The sequence below is a fragment of the Scardinius erythrophthalmus genome (genome assembly GCF_964197995.2).
Source record: "Scardinius erythrophthalmus genome assembly, chromosome: 8".
NCBI lineage: Eukaryota > Metazoa > Chordata > Actinopteri > Cypriniformes > Leuciscidae > Scardinius > Scardinius erythrophthalmus.
Window position 1 is genome coordinate 26198273 of NC_138228.1, and position 23519 is coordinate 26221791.

The 23519-nt window shown below is 35.7% G+C and overlaps 2 protein-coding genes across 2 annotated transcripts; one reads left to right on the forward strand and one right to left on the reverse strand.

Moving 5' to 3' along the window:
* Nucleotides 1-204: 204 nt before the first annotated feature.
* Nucleotides 205-10726, reverse strand: LOC308694367 (extracellular calcium-sensing receptor; the record flags this gene model as incomplete). Its single annotated transcript, XM_081371872.1, has 7 exons — nucleotides 205-1106; nucleotides 1290-1413; nucleotides 2419-2643; nucleotides 2809-3618; nucleotides 9791-10079; nucleotides 10270-10431; nucleotides 10701-10726. 7 exons carry the CDS (start codon nucleotides 10724-10726, stop codon nucleotides 205-207), a joined length of 2538 nt encoding a protein of 845 aa, XP_081227998.1.
* A 7499-nt stretch (nucleotides 10727-18225) lies between these two features.
* On the forward strand, nucleotides 18226-22065 carry LOC308694368 (extracellular calcium-sensing receptor-like; the record flags this gene model as incomplete). The annotated part of the gene is made up of 6 exons (XM_081371873.1): nucleotides 18226-18449; nucleotides 18580-18877; nucleotides 19056-19889; nucleotides 20067-20288; nucleotides 20890-21013; nucleotides 21170-22065. 6 exons carry the CDS (start codon nucleotides 18226-18228, stop codon nucleotides 22063-22065), a joined length of 2598 nt encoding a protein of 865 aa, XP_081227999.1.
* Nucleotides 22066-23519: the final 1454 nt, after the last annotated feature.

The window sequence follows — 23519 nt, forward strand, 5'->3', positions numbered from 1 at the left end:
TAGTCTCATGTTATTTTAAGTATATACAAGTATTTACACAGTCTGTTTCCTATATCCCTATATGAAGATATCAGATTAGAATAAACTTAACATATCATATTAGATAATAATCATATATTATTATATTAATTTATGGTAAAATTATATTTTTATTTAAATTCAATATTTTTTGGATACTTATTTCACATTCAACATCCCACTGCATCATTTAATAACTTTTCCCATGAGATGTTGCTTGGTGTTCTTTTCAGGCTTCAGTAAAATAATGTAACATTTGGGGGCAAATAAGCAGAGGAGCAGGCCAAAACTAGAAGCTAAAATGGCAAAAATTTCCACAGCAGTTGTAAATTTACCAGGCTGGCTGACATATGCAGGTACAAATGCCAGCCACACTGCACAAAATATAAGCATGCTAAAGGTGATGTATTTGGCCTCATTAAAATTGCCTGGCAACTTCCGCGCTAAAAATGCCAGAAAAAAGCAGACACAAGCCAAAAGACCAATATATCCAAGCACACACCAGAATGCCAGATCAGAGCCCACACTGCAATCCAAGATGATCTTGGACTGTTGATATTTAGTGTTTCTATAGGGGAAAGGTGGGGACGCTACAAGCCAGACAGTACATATGACCACTTGAACTAGAGTGCAGCAGAAGATGATGATTCTCTGCTGTATTGGGCCCAACCATTTCATTATATTGTTTCCTGGTCTGGTAGCTGTAAAAGCTGCCAGCACCACTAAAGTCTTGCCCAGGATGCAGGATAGGCAGAGGGAGAAGGTGATGCTGAAGGCAGTGTGTCGTAGCATGCAGGACCAGGATGTGGGTTCCCCAATGAACACCAAAGCACATAGAAAACACAGAGTCAAGGACAATAGGATGAAGAAACTGAGTTCTGAGTTATTCACACGGACTATAGGGGTTCCTTTGTTGTACAGAAATATCCCCAGCACTGTGACAGTCAGAAAGGCTCCCACTATAGCTATCACAGTCAGCGTGATTCCCATTGCATCATGGGAGAGAAACTCAACTACTTTCGGGACACACACTGTTCCGTTTGCATTGGACCAGTAGTCTTCAGGGCATGACAGACAATCTACTGAATCTAAAAAAAAAAAATTAATAATAATAATAATAATAATAATAATAATAATAATCACAGTGCATGTGAGAGATTTAGAATTTAAACAATTACATGAATGACATTATCAATAAATGCAAGTAAATATTTATACATAATACACAATTATAAATATTTATCACTCAACATGCAGTAAGGTGCATCTACCTGTTTGATTACTGATCTTGCCACTCTCACATGGAACACAGTCAAAGCAGCACAGAGGTTGCCCACGACGGGCAGCCGTCCTGAACCCTGGGACACAGCTATTACAGCACACAGAGACAGGTACCTATGAAAAAAAAGTAAATATAATCACAAATTTCAATGTATTTTCTGTATGTTTTCCTCTGTTATACGCAGCATACATTAGCAAATGTTTTTGATTGAAAGCAGCTCAAGGACACCATAGTGAAATATTTAAAAGAACAACAGATTGCAGTGCACAGTTAACACCTTCAAGTCAAGTCAAGTTTATTTATATAGCGCTTTTCACAATACAGATTGTATCAAAGCAGCTTCACAGTATTAAATAATACATCAATGTTTGTTTCTAGTGGAAAATGTCCACGTTTGGTAATGCTGATCAATAGTATTGTTGATTGATTAATTAAATTAAATATCCCCAAATTTCCCCAAATGAGCAAGCCAAAGGCAACAGTGGCAAGGAACCGAAAAACTCCATCAGGTGACCTAATGGAGAAAAAAAAAACTTGGGAGAACCCAGGCTCAGTCGGGGGCCAGTTCTCCTCTGGCATTTATAAACTAGAGGTTGGATTTAACTTTAAGATTAAAAGTATTATATGAATGCCTGGCTGAAGAGATGCGTCTTTAATCTAGTTTTAAACTGGGAGAGCGAGTCTGAGCAACGAACAGTATCAGGAAGACTATTCCAGAGTTCTGGAGCTAAATGTGAAAATGCTCTCCCTCCTTTGGTGGATCTGGATATCCTAGGTATGACCAAAAGCCTCGAATTTAGTGATCTTAAAGAGCGCGATGGATTATAGGCCGATAGAAGATCCGTTAAATAGACTGGAGCTAAGCTGTTTAGGGCTTTATAAGTCAGTAGCAATACCTTGTAATTAATACGGAACTTTATAGGTAACCAATGTAGTGATGATAAAATTGGTGTTATATGATCATATTTTCTTGATCTAGTAAGAACTCTAGTGGCGGCATTTTGGGCTAACTGTAGCTTGTTTATTAAGGATGCAGGACAACCGGCTAATAAAGCATTATAGTAATCTAGTCTTGAGGTCATGAATGCATGAACTAACTTTTCTGCGCGTGACCTTGCCTTGTTCTGTTGTTTAGACCACATAATGGCATGTTCCTCAATCACCAGTTCTCTCCCAGAATGCTGAGCACCATCATACAGGCCCACTTTCACAAACTGAATATCCCCACTTGAGTGTCTTTGCCAGTTTATCAAATCATAATATGGAATTGAGTCTCCTTTATTATCAAAGTTAACATTTTCTCCGGATACTGAGAAGGAAACATCCTCAAGATAATGCTGAAGCTTTAGAGTACAAAAACAAAAAACAAAATAATAATAATAATAATAATAATAATAATATTGTTTAAAAGACCAGAAAAGACCAGATAAATTACACAATTACATTTGCTATGAAAAAAGTCACCGAAATTGAAAATGTTCCAAGTATAAAGCCTAAAACAGTTTTACCTGCAATGGGAACACATTGCTGAGGTTTGCACATGAGAAATTCTCAAATGGACCATTTCCAGGCCTGCAGTGAATGAGGTTATGTAGAGAATGAGCAAAGGCATACACTGCTTTATACACATTGTAGGTCACACGAGGGCTGGGTGTGTTCATGTAGGCAGAGTGTTCTTGTCTGAGAGTTTCTTTCCCGGTGCAGGAGGGCAAATGGCTGTTCAAGTTGGATGTGGAGGGGGAACAACCATACAGAGCCTCCCACAACTCCTGAACTTGGGGGTTTGAAGGGTACCTTTCTGGGGTCACTGTTTTGAGGTAATCCTGAAGACCTGGAATGTGTCCTTGACGTATTGCAAACCCAATTGTGCCATCTAAGAATGGGTATGTTTCTGCTAACAGTGAAGCTGTTACCCAAGCCTCACTTGCAATCCACTGAATTCCTGTGATATTTTGACTCACAAACTCTCTCAAGAAAGGGTAAAATTCCCCTTCTACTGAAAAAACAACAACTACCTTAGCTGTTGATTCCTTCATTACTTTAAGAATCTTTACGACTTTTTCTTGGGTGTAGTCTTTTGGGATCATTTCATGATATGCCAAACAAATGTTAGTATTTTCAATTTCTCGCTTTAAGCCTTGTAAAGCAAATCTGCCATAGTCATGGTCTTCAGTGACCACACCAATCCATGTCCAGCCAAACCTTTTTAACAGCTGTGCAATAGCTTTGACCTGATAATCATCATTGGGAACCACTCTGAAAAATGTTGGGAACTGTTTCCGATTACTTAGACAAGAGCAGGTTGAGAAATAGCTTATCTATAAAACAGAAAAAAAAAAGAATTACAATAAAATACATTAAAATAATATATGCATATTGAGCTTATGTTTCCAAGATACAGAACATAAACAGAACAGAAATAACTTATTACCATGGGTATTTGGAAGGGTTGCACAGTTCTGGAGAGAACAATGGATTGTGAAGATCCAGATTCCCCTATTAATCCTAATAAAGGGCCAGCCCCAGAGCACATTGAACTCTGAACAACATCCTGCCCATTCAGTACTGCTAGGACTGCTTTCTGAGCCGTTACAGGAGTAGAGCAAGAGTCAAAAATCCTGTAAGCCAGTGTATGATTTGAAAGGAGATCTTTTCTATTGTTTATCTCCTCCACAGCAAGCTTCATAGAAAGAGCCCAGCGAAAAGCTCTTGGATCAAACCTACATTTAAAGCCACAAAAATAACTTTGTAAAATTGTTTTTAGAACATTGGTTTACCATCTTATTTTTTGATTTTGGGAAACGGAATACAAATTAAACAGCAGGCAAAATATTGAATTGCCCAGAAATTATTGGAAAATAGCAAATATCCTTACCCTTGACACTGTGCTGATAAAGGTCTCTTTATGTAGTCTGTTGATGGAAGTTCTACTCTATAATGTAAAGGAAAAATTCCTCCTATTGTGAGGTCTCCACTAGACAAGAACACTGGAAGATCAAAGTCATCCTGTGGAGAGCAGGTTGAAGTCACAGCTGCACTAGAAAGGTGAAATACAGAGACAAAAATGTAAATCATTGTTCTATCAAGCTCCAAAAAAACTAAGAGAGCTAAGAGATGTTTCTATGTCCCAAAGATTTTATATGGTTAGCTACCTTGCATATCATTATGTATGATGTCTCCATGGGTTACAGAATTTGCTAAATTAGGTGGCGTGTAATAGCAACCATGCAGCAAATAACAAATTAATATGTTGAATCTAATTTAAATATGATGCCTCGTCAAAAATTAAAGCTATATTATGGACCTTTTTGAGCAAAATTTAAATAATGAATGAGTACAACATAAAACCATTTTCCAAATCATGTTTTTTCCTTACCCTAAATCTCTATGAGCCTATGATAATTATTTATATTTTAGAGTTGTCAGGACAAATTTCAGGAAACTGCACTTCATCATTCGTCTATGCCATATTCATAAAGGAAAAAACGTCAGGCTACTACTACATGCAGTGGAAGTAGCTTAGCCACAACAACAGAACCTCAGACCGAAAAGGTTTTGCAGGCAAAAAGGGAAAGAGACATACTCGTAATAAAACACAAATCAACATAATTTGCATAGCATCACACTTGCTGTGCATTCACTAGGTTCACAAACCAATGTTTATGTTGGTAACAATGCCAATCTCTAAACCAGTTACTACTTTTTTCTAATTTGCCTTTAAATAACCTTGCCAAGTTATAACATCTTTATACCAGGTGTAAACAGGGCTTATAGGTGAATTGTGGTGATTCAATCAGAAAAACTTTCCTTGGAAGATTGGGTAATGAATCCAGAATAACTGGGTCAGATAGGCTTTGATGATTGCATAATAGTCCTCTATGAATGATCTAGGCCATTTAGAGAGTCCTTGCCCGTCATAGAACTTCAGTGCCCAGAGAGTAAGGGCGTGTTCACACTTAGCATGTTTGGTAAAATTATCCCTGGTGCTATTGCTCGGTTAGTGCTGTTCATTTGAATAAGTGTGATAGCTGCCATCCGAACCCTGGTGCGCACCAAACAAGCAGGCCGAGACTGATGAAAAGATGGGTCTCAGTCCGCTTCCAAACTCTATTCGAATAGAATATGAATGCAACATGGACCAAAGACATGTAAACGAACCAAAAATGGGACATGATGTCACAAGATGCGACCTTAAAAACGACAGAATGCTCAAGCATACCTGTTTTTTCTCGCCATAGTCGCAATGTTGCCCATCACAGTTCAGTACAGTCATCAGAACCACGTCTCCTTGCAGCAGATCTTTGTTTGATTCCTGCTGCTGTTTTTACTCCTTTACACATTTTATAAGCTCTTCGCGATTTCTCAGCTGGTCAAAATATCATCATATGTAGGCTATGCACATACAATGAGCGCATTTAACCCAGCACACCGCATTGTTTTGGATGACCGGTAATTCCATCATGAAATATATGTAATAAAAGCCGACCAATCAGGTTGTGAACATATCCCTATACCTTTAGGTTCGGTGTTAAAATGAAAATGTGAACGGTAAGCGGACCAGGACTAAATGTTGATGGGGTTTTTTGGTCTGGACCAAATAAACCAAGTGAACTTAACTACAAGTGTGAACACACCTTAAATGACCAGTTCACAATGGTCTGCCCTAAAACAACATCCATATCATTGAGAAGGTATCTCCTCTCTAAGTGGTTGGCTCAGAATAGGCAGCAATGGACCAGACCTTATGTCAGTAGCCAATAATCTAACTCTAGAAAAATAGAAGTGGAATAAGTGATACTGACGTCTGTATTCCCTAGCCTGAGGACAAATTGCAGGCCTCTTTTTTTTTTTTTCATTTTTTTTTTTCATGTCAAACACAGGTTTTTATGTTATTTGTCCACAAAACCCAAATTAAATACATGACATATATACAGGCTTTATTTTAATAGCATTTTGCAACAGCAGGATAGCAGTTTTAAATGGACACGTTTACATGTATATATTCCACTGCATTACATAAAAATATATGTCATCTGCAAAGAAATCATGCTAGATCTTTTCTTTATTGTTTAATGAGTAATTTTTGCTGTTATATTACCCAGTGTCACAGTGCATTTTATTGCCTTTTATTGCATGTGCAAATCAGTTAACCTTTCAACTGTCTATTATTAGTCATTCTAAACAAACAATTGTGAAAAGTGTGTTTATGTTATCTTTTAGAACAAACATCATATGGGTGATTTTTTTTTTAAGAATCGGTAAAATGATCAAGTACTTTTGAAAGCATTATATTATTAAAGATACTTTTATGTGAGAACTGAACTGAGCTGGACGATGACATCACGATGCCATAGACAATGGCATTTTCTCCAGAGTGGCTCTATATATAAATTAACTAAATTAATAATTTTTTTACAACTAAAATGAACCATCACTGAACTTACTTAACCTGGACTTTAACGCTATTTTCTTCTAGATCTGCTGTACAGCCGAAACAAACTTTGTTGCATTATTTTCCTGTTCTCTCTGTAAAGCTGCTTTGAAACAATCTGTATTGTAAAGCTGACTTGACTTGACTTAGACAATATTTTTTTAAAGACGTCTACATGCATTTTGTAAATATGTTATTTATTGTAAAAATCATATTAACATTTAAAATATCATAAATGTATAATCTAATTTTATTATTGTAATATTAAAATGTTGCAGATATTATTTGGTTTTCACAGTTATTTATAGCTATGTCCTTAATATATCTTCTTGAAATCGGTTGTATTATAGATGTTGTCAAAATTATTTTATCCATACAATAAGACAAAATGGTTTTATTTTGTAACTTTTCCCATTAAATGTTGCTTGGTGTTCTTTTCAGGTTTTAATAAAATAATGTAACATTTGGGGGCAAATAAGCAGAGGAGCAGGCCAAAACTAGAAGCTAAAATAGCAAAAATTTCCACAGCAGTTGTAAATTTACCAGGTGAACTGACATATGCAGGTACAAATGCCAGCCACACTGAACAAAATATAAGCATGCTGAAGGTTATGTATTTGGCCTCATTAAAATTGCCTGGCAATTTTCGCGCTAAAAATGCCAGAAAAAAGCAGACACAAGCCAAAAGGCCTATGTATCCCAACACAAACCAGAAGGCCAGATCAGAGCCCACACTGCAATCCAAGATGATCTTGGACTGTTGATATTTAGTGTTTCTATAGGGGAAAGGTGGGGACGCTACAAGCCAGACAGTACATATGACCACCTGAACTAGAGTGCAGCAGAAGATGATGATTCTCTGCTGTATTGGGCCCAACCATTTCATTATATTGTTTCCTGGTCGGGTAGCTGTAAAAGCTGCCAGCACCACTAAAGTCTTGCCCAGGATGCAGGATATGCAGAGGGAGAAGGTGATGCTGAAGGCAGTGTGTCGTAGCATGCAGGACCAGGATGTGGGTTCCCCAATAAACACCAAAGAGCATAGAAAACATAGAGTCAGTGATAACAAGATGAAGAAACTGAGCTCTGAGTTATTCACACGGACTATAGGGGTTCCTTTGTTGTACAGAAATATCCCCAGCACTGTGACAGTCAGAAAGGCTCCCACTATAGCTATCACAGTCAGGCTGATTCCCATTGCATCATGGGAGAGAAACTCAACTACCTTCAGGACACACACTGTTCCGTTTGCATTGGACCAGTAGTCTTCAGGGCATGACATACAATCTATTGAATCTATATATATATATATATAAAAAAAGAAGAAATAAAATAACTAAATCAAATGATGGAGGCTTTATATTTTATTGTCAATAGGAAAACATACATCACCTGTCTGATTACTGATCTTGCCAATATCACATGGGACACAATCAAAGCAGCACAGAGGTTGCCCACGACGGACAGCCTTTCTGAATCCTGGAGTGCAGCCGTTACTGCATACAGACACCGGTACCTACAGTATATCACATTTTTTTTTTTTTAAGTAAAAAAAAAAAGTGCATTGACTCATTCAAATTGTACTGAAGCATAAACAAGTTTTTTTTTTTTTTTTTTTTTTTATCCCTTATCATACTCAATGTTTTTATATTAATAGGGGATCAAGGATCACATATTGACATTTATTTGAAAAGAACAACAGATGGCAGTGCAGTGCACAGTCAACACCTTGCCTTGTTCTGTTGTTTAGACCACATAATGGCCTGTTCCTCAATCACCAGTTCTCTCCCAGAATGCTGAGCACCATCATACAGGCCCACTTTCACAAACTGAATATCTCCACTTGAGTGTCTTTGCCAGTTTATAAAGTCATATGATGGGATTGAATCTCCCTTGATATCAAAGTTAACTTCCTCTCCAGAAACAGAAAAGGAGATTTCCTGTAAATAATCCTGAAGCTTTGGAGTATAACAAAGCAACAAGAAGAGGGGGTCAATTTAGTAAGAAGAAATACACTTCATCTCATACAATATAATTGCTATTCTGTCTGAAAACCAGTTCTAATCAAACCCTAAGGTACTTTTACCTGCGATGGAAACACATTGCTGAGGTTTGCACATGATAAATTCTCAAACAGTCCATTTCCAGGCCTGCAGTGAATGAGGTTATGTAGAGAATGAGCAAAGGCATGCACTGCTTTATACACATTGTAGGTCACACGAGGGCTGGAAGTGTTCATGTAGGCAGAGTGTTCTTGTCTGAGAGTTTCTTTCCCAGTGCAGGAGGGCAAATGACTGTTCAAGTTGGATGTGGAGGGGGAACAACCATACAGAGCCTCCCACAACTCCTGAACTTGGGGGTTTGAAGGGTACCTTTCTGGGGTCACTGTTTTGAGGTAATCCTGAAGACCTGGGATGTGTCCTTGACGTATTGCAAACCCAATTGTGCCATCTAAGAATGGATAAGTTTCTGCTAAAATTGAAGCTGTAATCCAAGCCTCACTTGCAATCCACTGAATTCCTGTGATATTTTGAGCCACAAACTCTCTTAAGAAAGGGTAAAATTCACCCTCTCCTGAAAAAACAATGACCACATTAGCTGTTGATTCCTTCATTACTTTAAGAATCTTCAGGACTTGTTCCTGGGTATAGTCTTTAGGTATCATTTCATGATAGGCCAAACAAATGTTAGTATTTTCAATTTCTCGCTTTAAGCCTTGTAAAGCAAACCTGCCATAGTCATGGTCTTCAGTGACCACACCAATCCATGTCCAGCCAAACCTTTCTAGGAGCTGTGCAATAGCTTTGACCTGGTAATCATCATTGGGAACCACTCTGAAAAATGTAGGGAACTGCTTCCGATCACTTAGACAAGAGCAGGTTGAGAAATAACTTATCTATAAATTTAACAAAAAAATAGAAAAAGAAAGAAAAAGAAAAAGCAACAACTCTTAGCCAACTTTGTACATATATAACAGAAAAATTTATATAAAAAATATCTCAAGAGTAGTTAACATACTTTCATTATAAGACATCATTATAAGTCATATATATATTTACCATGGGAATTCTGAAAGGCTCCAGAGTTCTGGAGACAACAATGGATTGTGAGGATCCAGATTCCCCTACAATTCCTAATAAAGGACTAGCTCCAGAACACATAAAACTTTGAACAACATCCTGCCCATTCAGTACTGCCAGGACTGCTTTCTGAGCCGTTACAGGAGTGGCACAAGAGTCAAAGATACTATAAGCCAGAGTATGGTTTAGTAAAAGGTCTTTTCTGTTGTTAATTTCCTCCACAGCAAGCTTCATAGTGAGAGCCCATCGGAAAGCTCTTGGATCAAACCTGCATAAAAAAAAATAAAATAAAAAAAAAATAAAAAATACATCTTAGTTGAAATTCTTTCTCAGAATTATTTATTGGAGAAATAATAAAGTAAACAGTAAACAACAGGTTTTTTTTTTAATTACAGGTTAGGAAAGACGTGTAAAAAAAAAAAAAAAAAAAAAAAAAAAAACATAAGACATGTCCTTACCCTCGACACTGTGCTGCCAAAGGTCTCTTTATGTAGTCTGTTGGTGGAAGCTCTACTCTATAATGTAAAGGAAAAATTCCTCCTATTGTGAAGTCTCCACTAGTCATGAACACTGGCAGATTAAAGTCACCCTGTGGGTTGCAGTTTGAAGTCACAGCTGCACTGGAAAGGTGAAATACAGAGACAAAAATATGAATCATTATCCTGTTAACCTCCATGAGAAGAAAAAAAAATGCAAAGTGATGCTTCTCTTACCTTCGGTTTTATATGTTAGTCATGCATATGATTATGCATGACGTCTTCCTGAGCTATATTGAATCAGAATTATGCATACAATCATAAAACGCAACAGCCAAATGCTTAACCTAGAAGTTTATATAAATGTTATTATATTATGTTGCGTTTTCAGATAATTGATGGTATATAATTACTGTACCATGTTCAAGGCCGTAACCATGTCTTGAACATTGGGGGGAGGGGGTGTTATTGGTCTTTTTATTTAAAGAAATTAAATGATTACAAGGGATTTAAGGGAATAAAGAAAAATAAATAAGAACACTGAAAGTTCCAGGTATATTGTAGTTATGAAGGAATCAAAAACTATTTTCAAAGAATATTTTATTGTAATATTTTGCGCAATTCACTCTTATTTGTATATTTCTAATGTTTTAAAAATGCTAATCATTTCTTGTCTCATCACATTCCGTACTGCATTGCATGAATAATGTAAATTATAGCATATTTTCAATTCAAAACTGTGAAATTTCATGAAAAAAAGTTGAGTAGTTTGCATCACACTGTCGGTCGTTTAACATTTATATCATAAATTTATTGTAAAAATTGTAAAAAATTTACCTATACTTACATCTTACCACACTCTCTTTCAATGCAAAAAATAAAGCGTTCACACTCGTCTTCTGTAAGTAACAGTAAGTCCCACCTTCTTTGATGTGATTGGCCATCTCAAACATTTTGACATTGACAAGCAGACTGGAGTGCAACCAGGGACGGACTGGGGCTAAAAAACAGCCCTGGACTTTCTCCCAAATAGGTCCATCATCCGGCCATTCGCCTCTAGCCGTGTGCGACAGACACTATAGTCAGGATGTCCTGATACTATGCCACATACTGTAGCCTATCAGACAAGCAAGTAACATCTCAAAACCAATGATGATAATTGGGGTTGTGTTTATTAATGAAGCCTCAGCCTTCAAATAAAAACAAAAAATTTGTACAATGCCATTACATCTGCATTGAAAATAAAATACAAATAATGAAATATAACTGGCTACAGAAACCCCAAATTACACAAACTTGTAATTATAAAACATATAGTTACTATATACCAGGGGTCTCCAACCTTTTTGTGTGCGAGGGCTACCTCAAGGGATAAAATAGTCTAGAAGGGCTACTTGTTTGTTATACTTAAAAATATTTATTATACATAACATGGTGGTGCTTTTTTTACTTTACCTTTACTTTTAACTTTAACTTTTTTTTTTTACTTTTCACCATCATATGGGAAATAATAAAATATCTTGATATTCTGGTTCAGACTTACAAGCATTTTGAAAAATTCAACAATTCCTGAAAAATTATGACAATAAATATTGATTTTTTTTTTTAATTCTCTATAAACCTTTTTTAAGTGTTATCAAAAACAGTAGCACAAATATTTAGTATTAATATAAATGCAAAATAAACAAACTTCTAAACAAAAACATTAGTGTATTACATTTAATAGCTTAATTTATACATGACTAGGCCTATATATAAAAGCATTTTTAATATGAATATATACAGGCACATTTCTGCCCCCAAAAAGTTTGTTTTACTACATTTAATTTATAAGTTGTGGAGTGAAATGTTTTCTAACTGTTTTGTTCTTGGAACAATGTTTCGCCTGTTTTTTGCGTCAATATGTTATCAGCGCTGTTTTATCCTGCTTTTAACTAACTTAAATCGCATAGTCATCTGTGGGTTTATAATAGAGATAGAGAATTCTGCGCTGAATTGAAATGATTCTCAGTGGATCGCGCATCTCTATGTAATAATGTTTGCGTGATCGAGATCAGCCCGCACACACTGAAAAAAACTACTTGTAAGATTTACTTAATAAAATCCTCGTAACAATTTGCACAAGTATATTTTAAGTAAATTTTACTGCTATAATATCAAGTACAACTTACGTGTCATTATCAAGTAAAATTTACTTAGTATTGAATGTAACGCTCATGAAGAAATTAAGTAAAAATTACCTATTTACATTTCATTTAGAAGTTATATTTATTTAAAGTAATTAAGTAAAGTTTATTTATTGTTTTATAATTAGGAAGCTTTCTTTTATGAAATTATTAAGTAAATCTTACCATTTAATGAAGTAAATAAGTAGATTTTATTTATTTTTTTTTGTTTTCATTTACTTAGTTTTATGAAATTATAATACTCCCTATAATTATGTAAATATTGCTAATTTCTTTTTTATAATCATGAACATAAATAAATTAACATTTTCTTTATATTTTTCACGAATCACACAATTAAAATACAATTAAACCGTTTATTTTTCAGTCATCAAAAAATGTTCTTCATACAAAAATGAACATTCACAGTCATCTCTTGACACAGGTGAATTCAGTAAAACTTCAGAATTATACTGTAACCCTTGTTTTAAACATAACAAATGTATTTTAAAAAAAAATATGCAAAACATTCAACATTCAAAACAGCACTCTGAAATAGTGAACTTTTAAAGAATACCATTACAACTTTAATGTATTAAAACATGAACAGCTGAATGTTTAAACAGTTACATCATACCATAGCATTTAATACAACTTCATCCTTAATCTTTGAACTTTTGGGTAAAGATTAAAGGAGAACTCCGGTCATTTTTTTGTACATTTGGAGTGCTGTCAGTACAGAGAACAACGACAAAAATCGGTGTTGCCTACACCGTGTTATCCTCTTTTTAAAAATTTGCACCCTGTTGACTTCAATGGGGCAAGTACTAAACCTGCTTTTAGCCTCGTAACATCCTTGATGTGTCATTACAAGTGCCCAGCCATGTGAGTGATTCCTTCAGAGTGAACACAGTGAATCTGACTGCAGTAGATGTGAAAGATATGAATAAAAGTGATGTTAATTCAGCCAGCGCTCATACCTGCATTTTCTTCCTGTTTTCGGTCGAAGTCCACAGTAGTTGATTGTCGAGTTCTCCACTGTTGCTGAGTTACCTATGATCTACTGCAGTCAGATTCACCCGTGTTCACTCTGAAGGAATCACTCACATTAGCTGTGCACTTGTAATGACACATCAAGGATGTTAAGAGGCTAAAAGCAGGTTTAAAACGTGCCCCATTTAAGTCAACAGGGTGCAAACAGGGCAGCAAAAAAAAAGGGATAACACGTGTAGGCAACGCCGATTTTTGTCGTTGTTCTCTGTACTGACAGCACTTCAAATTTACAAAAAAATATTAAAATTGACCGGAGTTCTCCTTTAAGAAGGATGGATGCATCAATTGGATCTTCTCCATCAGCACCATGGATGGACGACCAGTATTTGAATGATGTGCTGAGTGATGTCACTGCAGCTGTCCTCCTGCATACAGTTTAGAAGAAAAAATATAAATCTTTTGAGAAACAAAAATAGAAAGTGACTTCATTATCACAACAGAATGAACACATACACTTACTAAAAAAAGTATTATCTCTACGATCAACTTAGCGCACGATGCTTTTAGAAACACAGACCTTATTTTGAGACCTCATTTATGCACGATTTAGTGCAATTGAAAAATTGTAGCTTTATGTGTAAACCTTCCTGGGCAATATTCATTAAGAAAATTCAAACTTTTCCATAGTCAACAGTATAACGTTAACGTTACTTAACGTTACAGCAGGAAAGCGGTTAATGTTAATTTTAAGGCCTAATGTTAGCAAGCTAACGTTAGCAGTTACAACGGTATCCAATCAGTTTGAAATTTTTACACGAAAAACAGTGCTTTATGAATCTATAAAACTATTGAAAACTTTTCCGATTAAATATCCGTTAACTAATGTAGGAAGTGAAATGTAAAGGCGGGGTTATAACGTTAATGTACTATGGATAACCCAGACCCGTTACACTAATACGAGGCCATGTTATAAGATCCATGTTATAAGACCGCGGGCAGTTATACGATAATGTCTATTGAGTCAAGTAAACAAGAATCATCAATCAAAATCCTCACAGACCCATCTTTTATTAAATGTAAAACAGAAAGACAAACTTACCTCAAACACGACAAAAAGCAGCCACGCAGCAGCTCGTCAATCCGTCTGACCCAAAGTGGCAGTTAGACTGTCTTGTCCAAACACGCATGTGCGGATTCAAACACGCTATACTTTTTCGATTAAAATTTACTTAAAATTACTATGTTTATGTGAAGTGACTATAAAATGTTTAAATATTACAAGCAAATATATAATAAGATTTACTCTTTCCAACCAGTTAATTTATTACTTGAATTAAATGTGTAGATATTTCAAATTTTACTTAGAAAATTCTAGTTCTCATTGAATTTTAATTTTATAAAGTAAAAATTATGATGGTTAATTTAATATATATTACTATACCAAAAAGTTCGTTTTTACAGTGCAGCTGCTTGCTTTGGCCGCGCACAGATCAAACAAGTTTCGTTCCGCTTTTTGAGCGTTTGCCATTTGATGTTTCTCATACGCAACGCAAATGACAGCATATAATCAAAGAGAGTTGGGTAATTCAGTGGCAACAGTGCAAATGTTTAGTTGAACCGGCACGAAAAAAAGGTCGCAAAATGATACCAGACTTTTAGTCGAAGTCTGAAGCCCCGATTTACAGTGGATCGCTATTGGCAAGTTGGGGCTATTTATAGAATGTGTTTAGCGGGCAACTCAAAGGCTCCACGCGGGATACCAGGTGCCCGCGGCCACCACGACACGTTGGAGACCACTGCTATATAGCCTACTATAACTTATAACTATTCAAATATAATGTAAGCAAATTTAAAAGTTCAGTAGGTAAGCCTTATAAAACTGATCGTATAAGTGCCCCTGCCGTTGGCTGTTCATATTGCTTTATTAGAATTTTTTTTGTGCTAACGGCCCTCGGTTGGACGGCCGTTCTGGACTTTTCCAGAACGCACAGATTGTCAGTCCGTCCCTGAGTGCAACAGAGCAGCATCAAGAATATCAAATATCGGGGGAGACAACGGCCTTTTCTAATTATTGCGGGGGACTTAACCCTAATACCGTATTCACATTACAGCCCTTAATCCCGTATTTGTGGACAAATGTGGGCACGGAGGTCTCAGGTGTGATCCAACAAATTTTTTTTAATAAATGTAATATCACTATCTTCGATAAAATAAAAACTATCAATTTATGGTGTTTTTTTTATTTTTTGGGGTATTTTTGAATTTATTTAAATTAATAATACCATATTTTCTATTTAAAATATGCTTATTTTTATGTTATATTTAATATTTCTTTAACTTCAGTAAAAAACATCATTTCATTAAATTCAGATAGCTAAAACTTAAAAAAATGTGGTTACTTTGGTGACATCTGGTGTCTTATGTTGGTATAAAATTTACAAAAAAAGCAATAATATCAATTATTTCAATAGTAAATATGGCTTTAGTACTCAATGGCTGCATATAGGCTGAACTCTATAAAACTGTTATAATGAATTTAAGTTTTTGACTTTATCACAAGTTAAAACTGTAATTTAAAAAAAATATATATCTGTGTTAGGTGAGACAATACAAAAATGCTAAATATGCTTAGAAAAATATGACCAAATATGACAAATAAGTAGTAGATCGTTTATTGTTTATTTTGAACAAAAAACATCAAATTTAAAAATATTAAAAAAATATATTGGTACAAAACAGGAAAGAATAATTACTTTGGTGACATCTGGTGTCTTATGTTGGTATAAAATTAACAAAAAATAAATAAAAAAAATAATATCAATAGCCACTAGATGGCTCTACTAAAGGGCTGCATATAGGCTCTATAACTCTATGTTATTATGAATTTAACCACCAAGTTTTTGACTTTATCACAAGTTAAAATTGTAATAATATATATAATATATATCTTTGTTAGTTGAGACTGTATAAAGATACCATATATTATACCAAAATATGCTTAGACAAATATGACCCATCAAATATGATGCTATATAGAAAATACAAAGTAGTTGATCATTTATCATTTATTTTACACAAAAACATCAAATTTCAATAACTCAAAAAACTAATTGGTACCAAACAGGTAAGAATAAACAACAATAACTCAAAAAAGTAAGTGTTAAGTAAGAATAAACAGGTAAGAACAAACAATAATCATAGTTATAATGTATTCATGCACTTGTGCGAATGTGTGTTTGTGTGTGTTCGTGCACAGGTGATTTTTGAAAATAAAATAAAAATTCAGTCATTGGCTCATTCAATTCTTTGTTTTTATATGTGTGAGTGACTTTTTATATATATAAAAAATAAAAACCCATTTTTTTCACCCATTTAACATTCTTGAATCGAGTCAATTTTTTTTTGTGTGTTCAGGTGGCAAACTTAGGAAAAGTTGCCAAGTCTTGTACCGCTCAGATTAAGGAAAGTATTTTTAAAAAAATAATACAAATTATTTTGCCCACATTTGTCCAGCTTACGGTATTAGGGTTAAATGCATTTATATATATATATATATATATATATATATATATATATATATATATATATATATATATATATATATATATATATAAAATAACACATTTAAAGTTGTTATGCAACCACTTTATTAAACCAGAATTGCATTAAAGCTGCAGTCTGTAGCTTTTTTGGGTTAAAAATTATCCAAAATAATTTTTTGAGCAAGTACATAACCAGCAGTGTTCAAAACTATCTGCTTGCCGTAGCTCAATTCAAAATGGTAAGCTTGTAATAATGTTTTTAATTCCAGTGGTACTGGTGGATTTCCGCGGGAAATTCAAGCATGTCTTTGCGTCATGATGTCACATCTGTTCACATAAAGAAGGAGTCTCGGCTAGTAGGCTATATTGCGTGTGAGGATGTTGGTGGTGGAGATTTATAGCCTTTTCTCACAGCACTTGATATAATTAAACTTATCAATTTGATGGCGGATCCAGAAAGGTTCAAACGACAATCACCAGTGACAACTTGAGATTCACCCGTTGTAAAACGCTAAAGACTTGGGAGAAAAAAAGAGATTGCAACTGGCCCATGCGAAAACAAAGACAAATATCAGAGGAGCATGTAGTCACGCAATACTGGTGTTGTTAACATTAACAATTTGAGAACAAATTATAATTTGCACGGTTTGACGTGATATGATAAGCGATCGTTAGATTTAATTGGCACGATTCACTGCAATGCTTTTTCCCCCTTAGTTGGTCAGAACAAAAGTGGATGTTACTTACTTGTTTAGACGACATTTTCCGGTGAAAATTCTTATGTTGTTCATATTTCCAAAAAGTAGAAATCTGTGACAGCGCGTTGTCTGACAGCCGCACATTCTCCTCAAAACATTGGATTCATCCGCGCTGTGCCATGCCGAGGGACAACGCACGTAAAGTTGATAATTCCGCGAAGAATTGCAATTGCAGATTTCGAACAGAGATGGCGACAAAGAGGAAAAACTGCGGACTGCAGCTTTAAAGATTACAAACGTTCTAATCCTTTTTAATTGAATGTTTTAAGGTTGTCTCGTGGTTGAATGTGTATCAGGCGTGCATTATAATTGGTTAAAATAAGTGATTAAATTCACAAGGGCTTGGTACAATAAAGATTGACAGCAGGAGGGGCCTATGCTTTGGGTTTGCTTGTCTTCAGGTGAAAAGTTAAATCCATCCCTCAATCGCAGATTATCTATATATGCTGTACCCATTAGATTAATTTCTCTTTGTCAGTTATGGCATGGCTTTATGCAATATTGCTTACATGTTGGCCTCTGTGTATTGGTTTGAAGAGTCAGCTTAAAACCAAGGACAACTGTGTCTTTCAGGGAGACGAGGATAAATACAACTTTTACCAGGGGGGAGATGTGGTTTTGGGGGGGATTTTTCCTTTGCATTCCAGCCCTATATCGTCATTATTTTCTTTCAGGACCAAACCTAAACCAACCAAGTATAAATTGTGTGCCATGCTTTCATTGTGTAAATTGTGTAAAACAATTTAAATGTTTAGAAATTGTTTTAATTTTCTTCTTTGTCGAATTGCAATTATGCAATGCATTCAATACATGTGTTTGTGAAATCTGTTGCAGCTTTACCCCTCGAGCACTGAGGTGGATGCAGACGATGATCTTTGCTGTAAGAGAAATAAACCAGCGGCAAGACCTTTTGCCAAACCTATCTCTGGGCTACCACATCAGAGACAGCGGTGATGACATACCTGTATCTGTCAAGAGGTCTCTTCTCCTTGTCAATGGACAGCCAGAGAGGGACAGTGGACAAAGCTGTGAAGACACACAAAAGCAGCCAAGCCCTGTAATTGTGGGAGATGCTGCATCAGGAGTCTCCATGGCTGTTCTGAGAACTCTAGGCTCATTCAAAATACCCTTGGTAAAACATTTAACATTATATATTTTTGCATTTCTTTCTTCGTTATGAAGGTTGTAATGCTGTATTGATTTAATACTATCATATATTGTTTGACAGATAGATTAATATTACTTAATTGATCTTCAAGAAGATTAAAATTAGACTTTTTATCTTACTGAAATGTGTTTTTATATTTTAGGTGAGCTACTTTGCATCATGTTCCTGTCTCAGTAACAAGAGAGAGTTTCCAGCATTCATGCGGACTATGCCGAGTGATCTATTTCAGATTAAAGCTTTGGTAAAACTCGTATATTATTTTCAGTGGACATGGGTCGGGGTGATCGGTGTGGATTCAGACTATGCTCGGTTTGCCATCCAGCTCTTCCTGAAAGAATCAGAAAGATTTAACGTTTGTCCTGCTTATGTCCACTTTTATCCTGTTGCACTGACACAAGATGCAGTGGAGGAGCTTGTAAACATTTTAAAAGCCTCATCTGCTATAGTAACAGTAAACTTCTCTGGGGAATCAGACCTACATAGTATACTAAAAGAGTGCAGACGCCAAAATGTTACTCATCTTCAGTGGATTGCCAGTGAGGCCTGGGCCACATCAAAAGTCCTCTGGGAGGATTTTGGTGATCTGTTAAAGGGAACATTGGGGTTTGCCATACGGAGAGCTGATATTCCACATCTTGGCAGTTACCTCAGAAGAATACATTTTTCTGTTGCTGAGACGTCCCATTTTCTCTCTGAGTTTTGGGAAGAGACTTTCCGTTGTCGGCTGAATGGGTCCTTAAACACCCATGTACATGGAGAAGCAGCACAGAACTGGCCACCTTGCAATGGCAGTGAGAGTTTGGATGATGTGTACACTCCTTATTCAGATGTGTCACAACTCAGAGTGTCCTACAATGTTTATAAGGCTGTGTATCTCATAGCACATGCACTATATGACATGAGCACATGTGTCCCAGGAAAGGGCCCCTTTCAGAATGGGACATGTGGGAGTCTGTATAAAATTCTGCCATGGCAGGTGTGTGTTACTCACCATTTTACGTTCTCTGCATTTATAGCACTGATAAGGAATTATCAAGCAGTGTACAAGTTTTAAAGCAACATTTTAATATAACATCTATGTATCTAAATATTTCCATCCATGCATTTGAATGTTTTTGCTCTGCATGATACTTTCTCCCAACCTTCATCTAAGCTCCTGCACTACATGAAACGAACACATTTCACAACATTAGGGGAAGAGGTCAGATTTGATGACAGCGGTGATCCAATTGCATCCTACGATCTGATGAACTGGCAAAGAGGGTCTGATGGCTCCCTTCAGCTAGTGAGAGTGGGATTCTATGATGCCTCCCTTGAAGAAGACAAGGACCTAATAATAGATGAGCCAGTAATTATGTGGCATAGAGGAGAGAAGGTGTGTGCCATCCCACTCATCACCAGATATTGTTTACTATGTTTGTTTTGCCTTCAAATCTTCCCAGTGATTATGGCTGAACTTAATAAAATCCAGTTTTGTAACTTTACATGGCAATGGACTATTGATTTCATTTTGTACTAAACATTTGTACATACAATTTGGGTCACACTGTAGTTTAGGGTCCAATTCTCACGATTAACTTACTATTAACTATGACTTTTGCCTCAATAAACTCCTAATTACTGCTTATTAATAGTTAGTAAGGTAGTTGTTAAGTTTAGGTATTGGGTAGGATCAAGGGATGTAGAATATGGTCAAGCAGAATAAGGCATTCATATGCGCTTTAGTACTAAATTACAGCTACTAACTTAGTAATATGCATGCTAATAAGCAACTAGTTGACAGTGAGAATTGTACCCCAAACTAAAGTATTACCAAAATATGTTAAATGTAAATAATCCGGCTACATTTTTTATGTACAAGGTTGCATAAGTTGCAGGTTTTAAGTTGCATATTTCTTTATGCAATGAAATTATGTGGTGAAACTCTGATTGAGTTCAGACTACATTTCTACTGCTTGTTCTGTTGTGGTTATTAGGAACCAGAATCATTGTGCAGTCAAAGCTGTCTGCCAGGCTCCAGGAAGGCCAGGCAAAAAGGAAAGCCAGTTTGCTGCTTTGACTGCATACCGTGTGCTGAAGGAGAGATCAGTAATGAAACAGGTGTGAATTTCTTCACAGCTCCTCACTTAATGGAATTTTGAAAAATAATAATAATAATAAATAATTATACAAAACATAGACGTCAATCAATCAATAAATGTAAAACAATTATACAAATACATTTTATGCTCCCCCTTTTCACAAATTTTTCCACAGACTCAAATGATTGCCTGACATGTTCAAAGGAAACATGGCCAAACCAAGCTCGAGACAAGTGCATTCCGAAAACATTAGAGTTTTTGTCCTTTCAGGAGCCCTTGGGAATAATCCTGTGGGCATTTTCAGCATTCGGGGCCTGTGCAGCATTATCAGTGCTTGGTGTGTTTATAATGTACAGGAAAACACCAGTCATACGAGGAAACAATATGGAGTTAAGTTTCCTTCTCCTCCTGTTCCTCTGCGCATGCTTTCTGATTGGCCTGACATTTATAGGGAAGCCCACTGACTGGTTATGCCGGACTCGGTATCCAGCCTTTGGAATCAGCTTTACTCTCTGTATTTCATGCATCTTGGCAAAAACTGTAGTAGTTTTAATGGCATTCAGGGCCACCCTCCCTGGTAGTAATGTCATGAAGTGGTTTGGTCCTGCTAAACAAAGATCAAGTGTAATCGTGTGCACTTTTGTGCAAGCACTTATTTGCATCGTATGGTTAACAACTAAGCCTCCTGTTGCTGCATATAACACCGAGTTCATGAGTGCAACAATAATTGTTGAATGTGCTGTAGGATCTGAAATTGGTTTTTGGTGTGTGTTAGGATATATTGGCCTCCTTGCTTCTTTGTGTTTCTTATTAGCATTTTTGGCCAGAAAACTACCAGTCAACTTTAATGAGGCTAAATTTATCACATTCAGCATGCTTATATTTTTTGCTGTGTGGATAACATTCATTCCAGTTTATGTGAGCTCTCGTGGAAAGTATATGGTTGCTGTCCATGTCTTTGCTATTCTAGCTTCTGCCTTTGGTCTCTTGTTGTGTATATTTGCTCCTAAATGTTATATTGTACTTCTGAAACCTGAGAAAAATGAGAAAAAACATATGATGAAAAAATAAAATACATAAATTTTTTAAAAAGTGTTACAAAGTTGTAATAATACGGTACAGTAAAAAATGCATGAATAGCCAAAACTTTTCTTCAGCAGAAATTACCTATACTACTTAAGTTATCCAGTAAATAAAATTACATTTAAATCCATTTTGTTGTTGGTATTATTTATATTTGACTTTTGACATTTGTGATGGCTACGGCCACACAGGGTAACATCACCTCAGTTCTAAACATTGATTACCGTTTTATTATTTCACCTCTTTAGTTTGTTGCACTGATTATTATTTACAGTCATCTAAACTATGATATCTAAATAACGAACAATACAGTTTTTTTTATTTGGTTTATTTTGCTTTACTTTTACATTGATTAGGGTGTGCACTAATCACATGTTTCTTTGTGTTGAGTTACCTGGACTGTTGGGGGCGGTCCCTTCCTGGTTGGGCGAAAGGAGTGGCTAAGGGCTGAGGAGACCTATATCCAGGAGCCAGCTCATTAGGCCATACCATGTCTCACCATGTGCCAGGGGGGATTTTGTCCTTAGTTAGCTCTTGAGTTCTCAAGTGTTAGTTTGTTTACCCCTTCTATGTTATTTGGTTTTGTCAAGCCGTTATATAAACTCCTTTCTGTGTCTTTGTGGCAGGTCAGTTTTTTGTTCAGTTAACCTTGTGTTACGAGTCTATGTATTTGAGTCTATATTCAGTTACTTTTTTGTTGACCTCTTTTTAAGGCCTAGTTATTCATTTTGGTTCTTATGTAACTTCTCAATATTTTGGGTAATAAAACCCCACTTTTTAAAAAACAGCCTCCTGTGTCCTCTTGCCTCACTGCCTTGGTCCCTGACAACATTCAATTTCATTTAGACTTGCCATTATGTTCACCAACAAATGCACTGAGCACAGATGGAAGAAAATCCTGAAATTATTAAATTCTGATAATTATTATTATTATTATTATTATTATTATTATGTTACTGTGCACATACTAAACACTGTAAATGTAGACTTTTTGGTAATAAAAAAATATTTGTATGTTATATAATTGACACTGTAGCTATTATGTATTTACAGTGCAATTATGTAAATTTCATATTATATAGAAATTATAAGTCTGCTTATTAGCTATACAACCATGACTCAAAATCCCATAGTGCCTCTTACTTTCACAGTACAATAGATCACAGTGCAGAGCTTTCCTTGTTGTTATGGCTTACACTAGTGGCATGGACAAACCTTTTCATAGGAAGGGTCAGAAATATATAAAAAGTAAACTAAATTAATCTGTAATTTAAAATAGTGAGTAGTAGTTGCATCAACATAATATTTGCTAACTCATTGTTTCTTTATATTTTTATATATGGTTTGTTTGCCTTCCTTTTAAATGTATTTGTTTATGGGGCGCCGTTTGTAAAGCGGCTCGCACTGAAAATAACAGCAACATTTTGTCACATTTAGCTTCA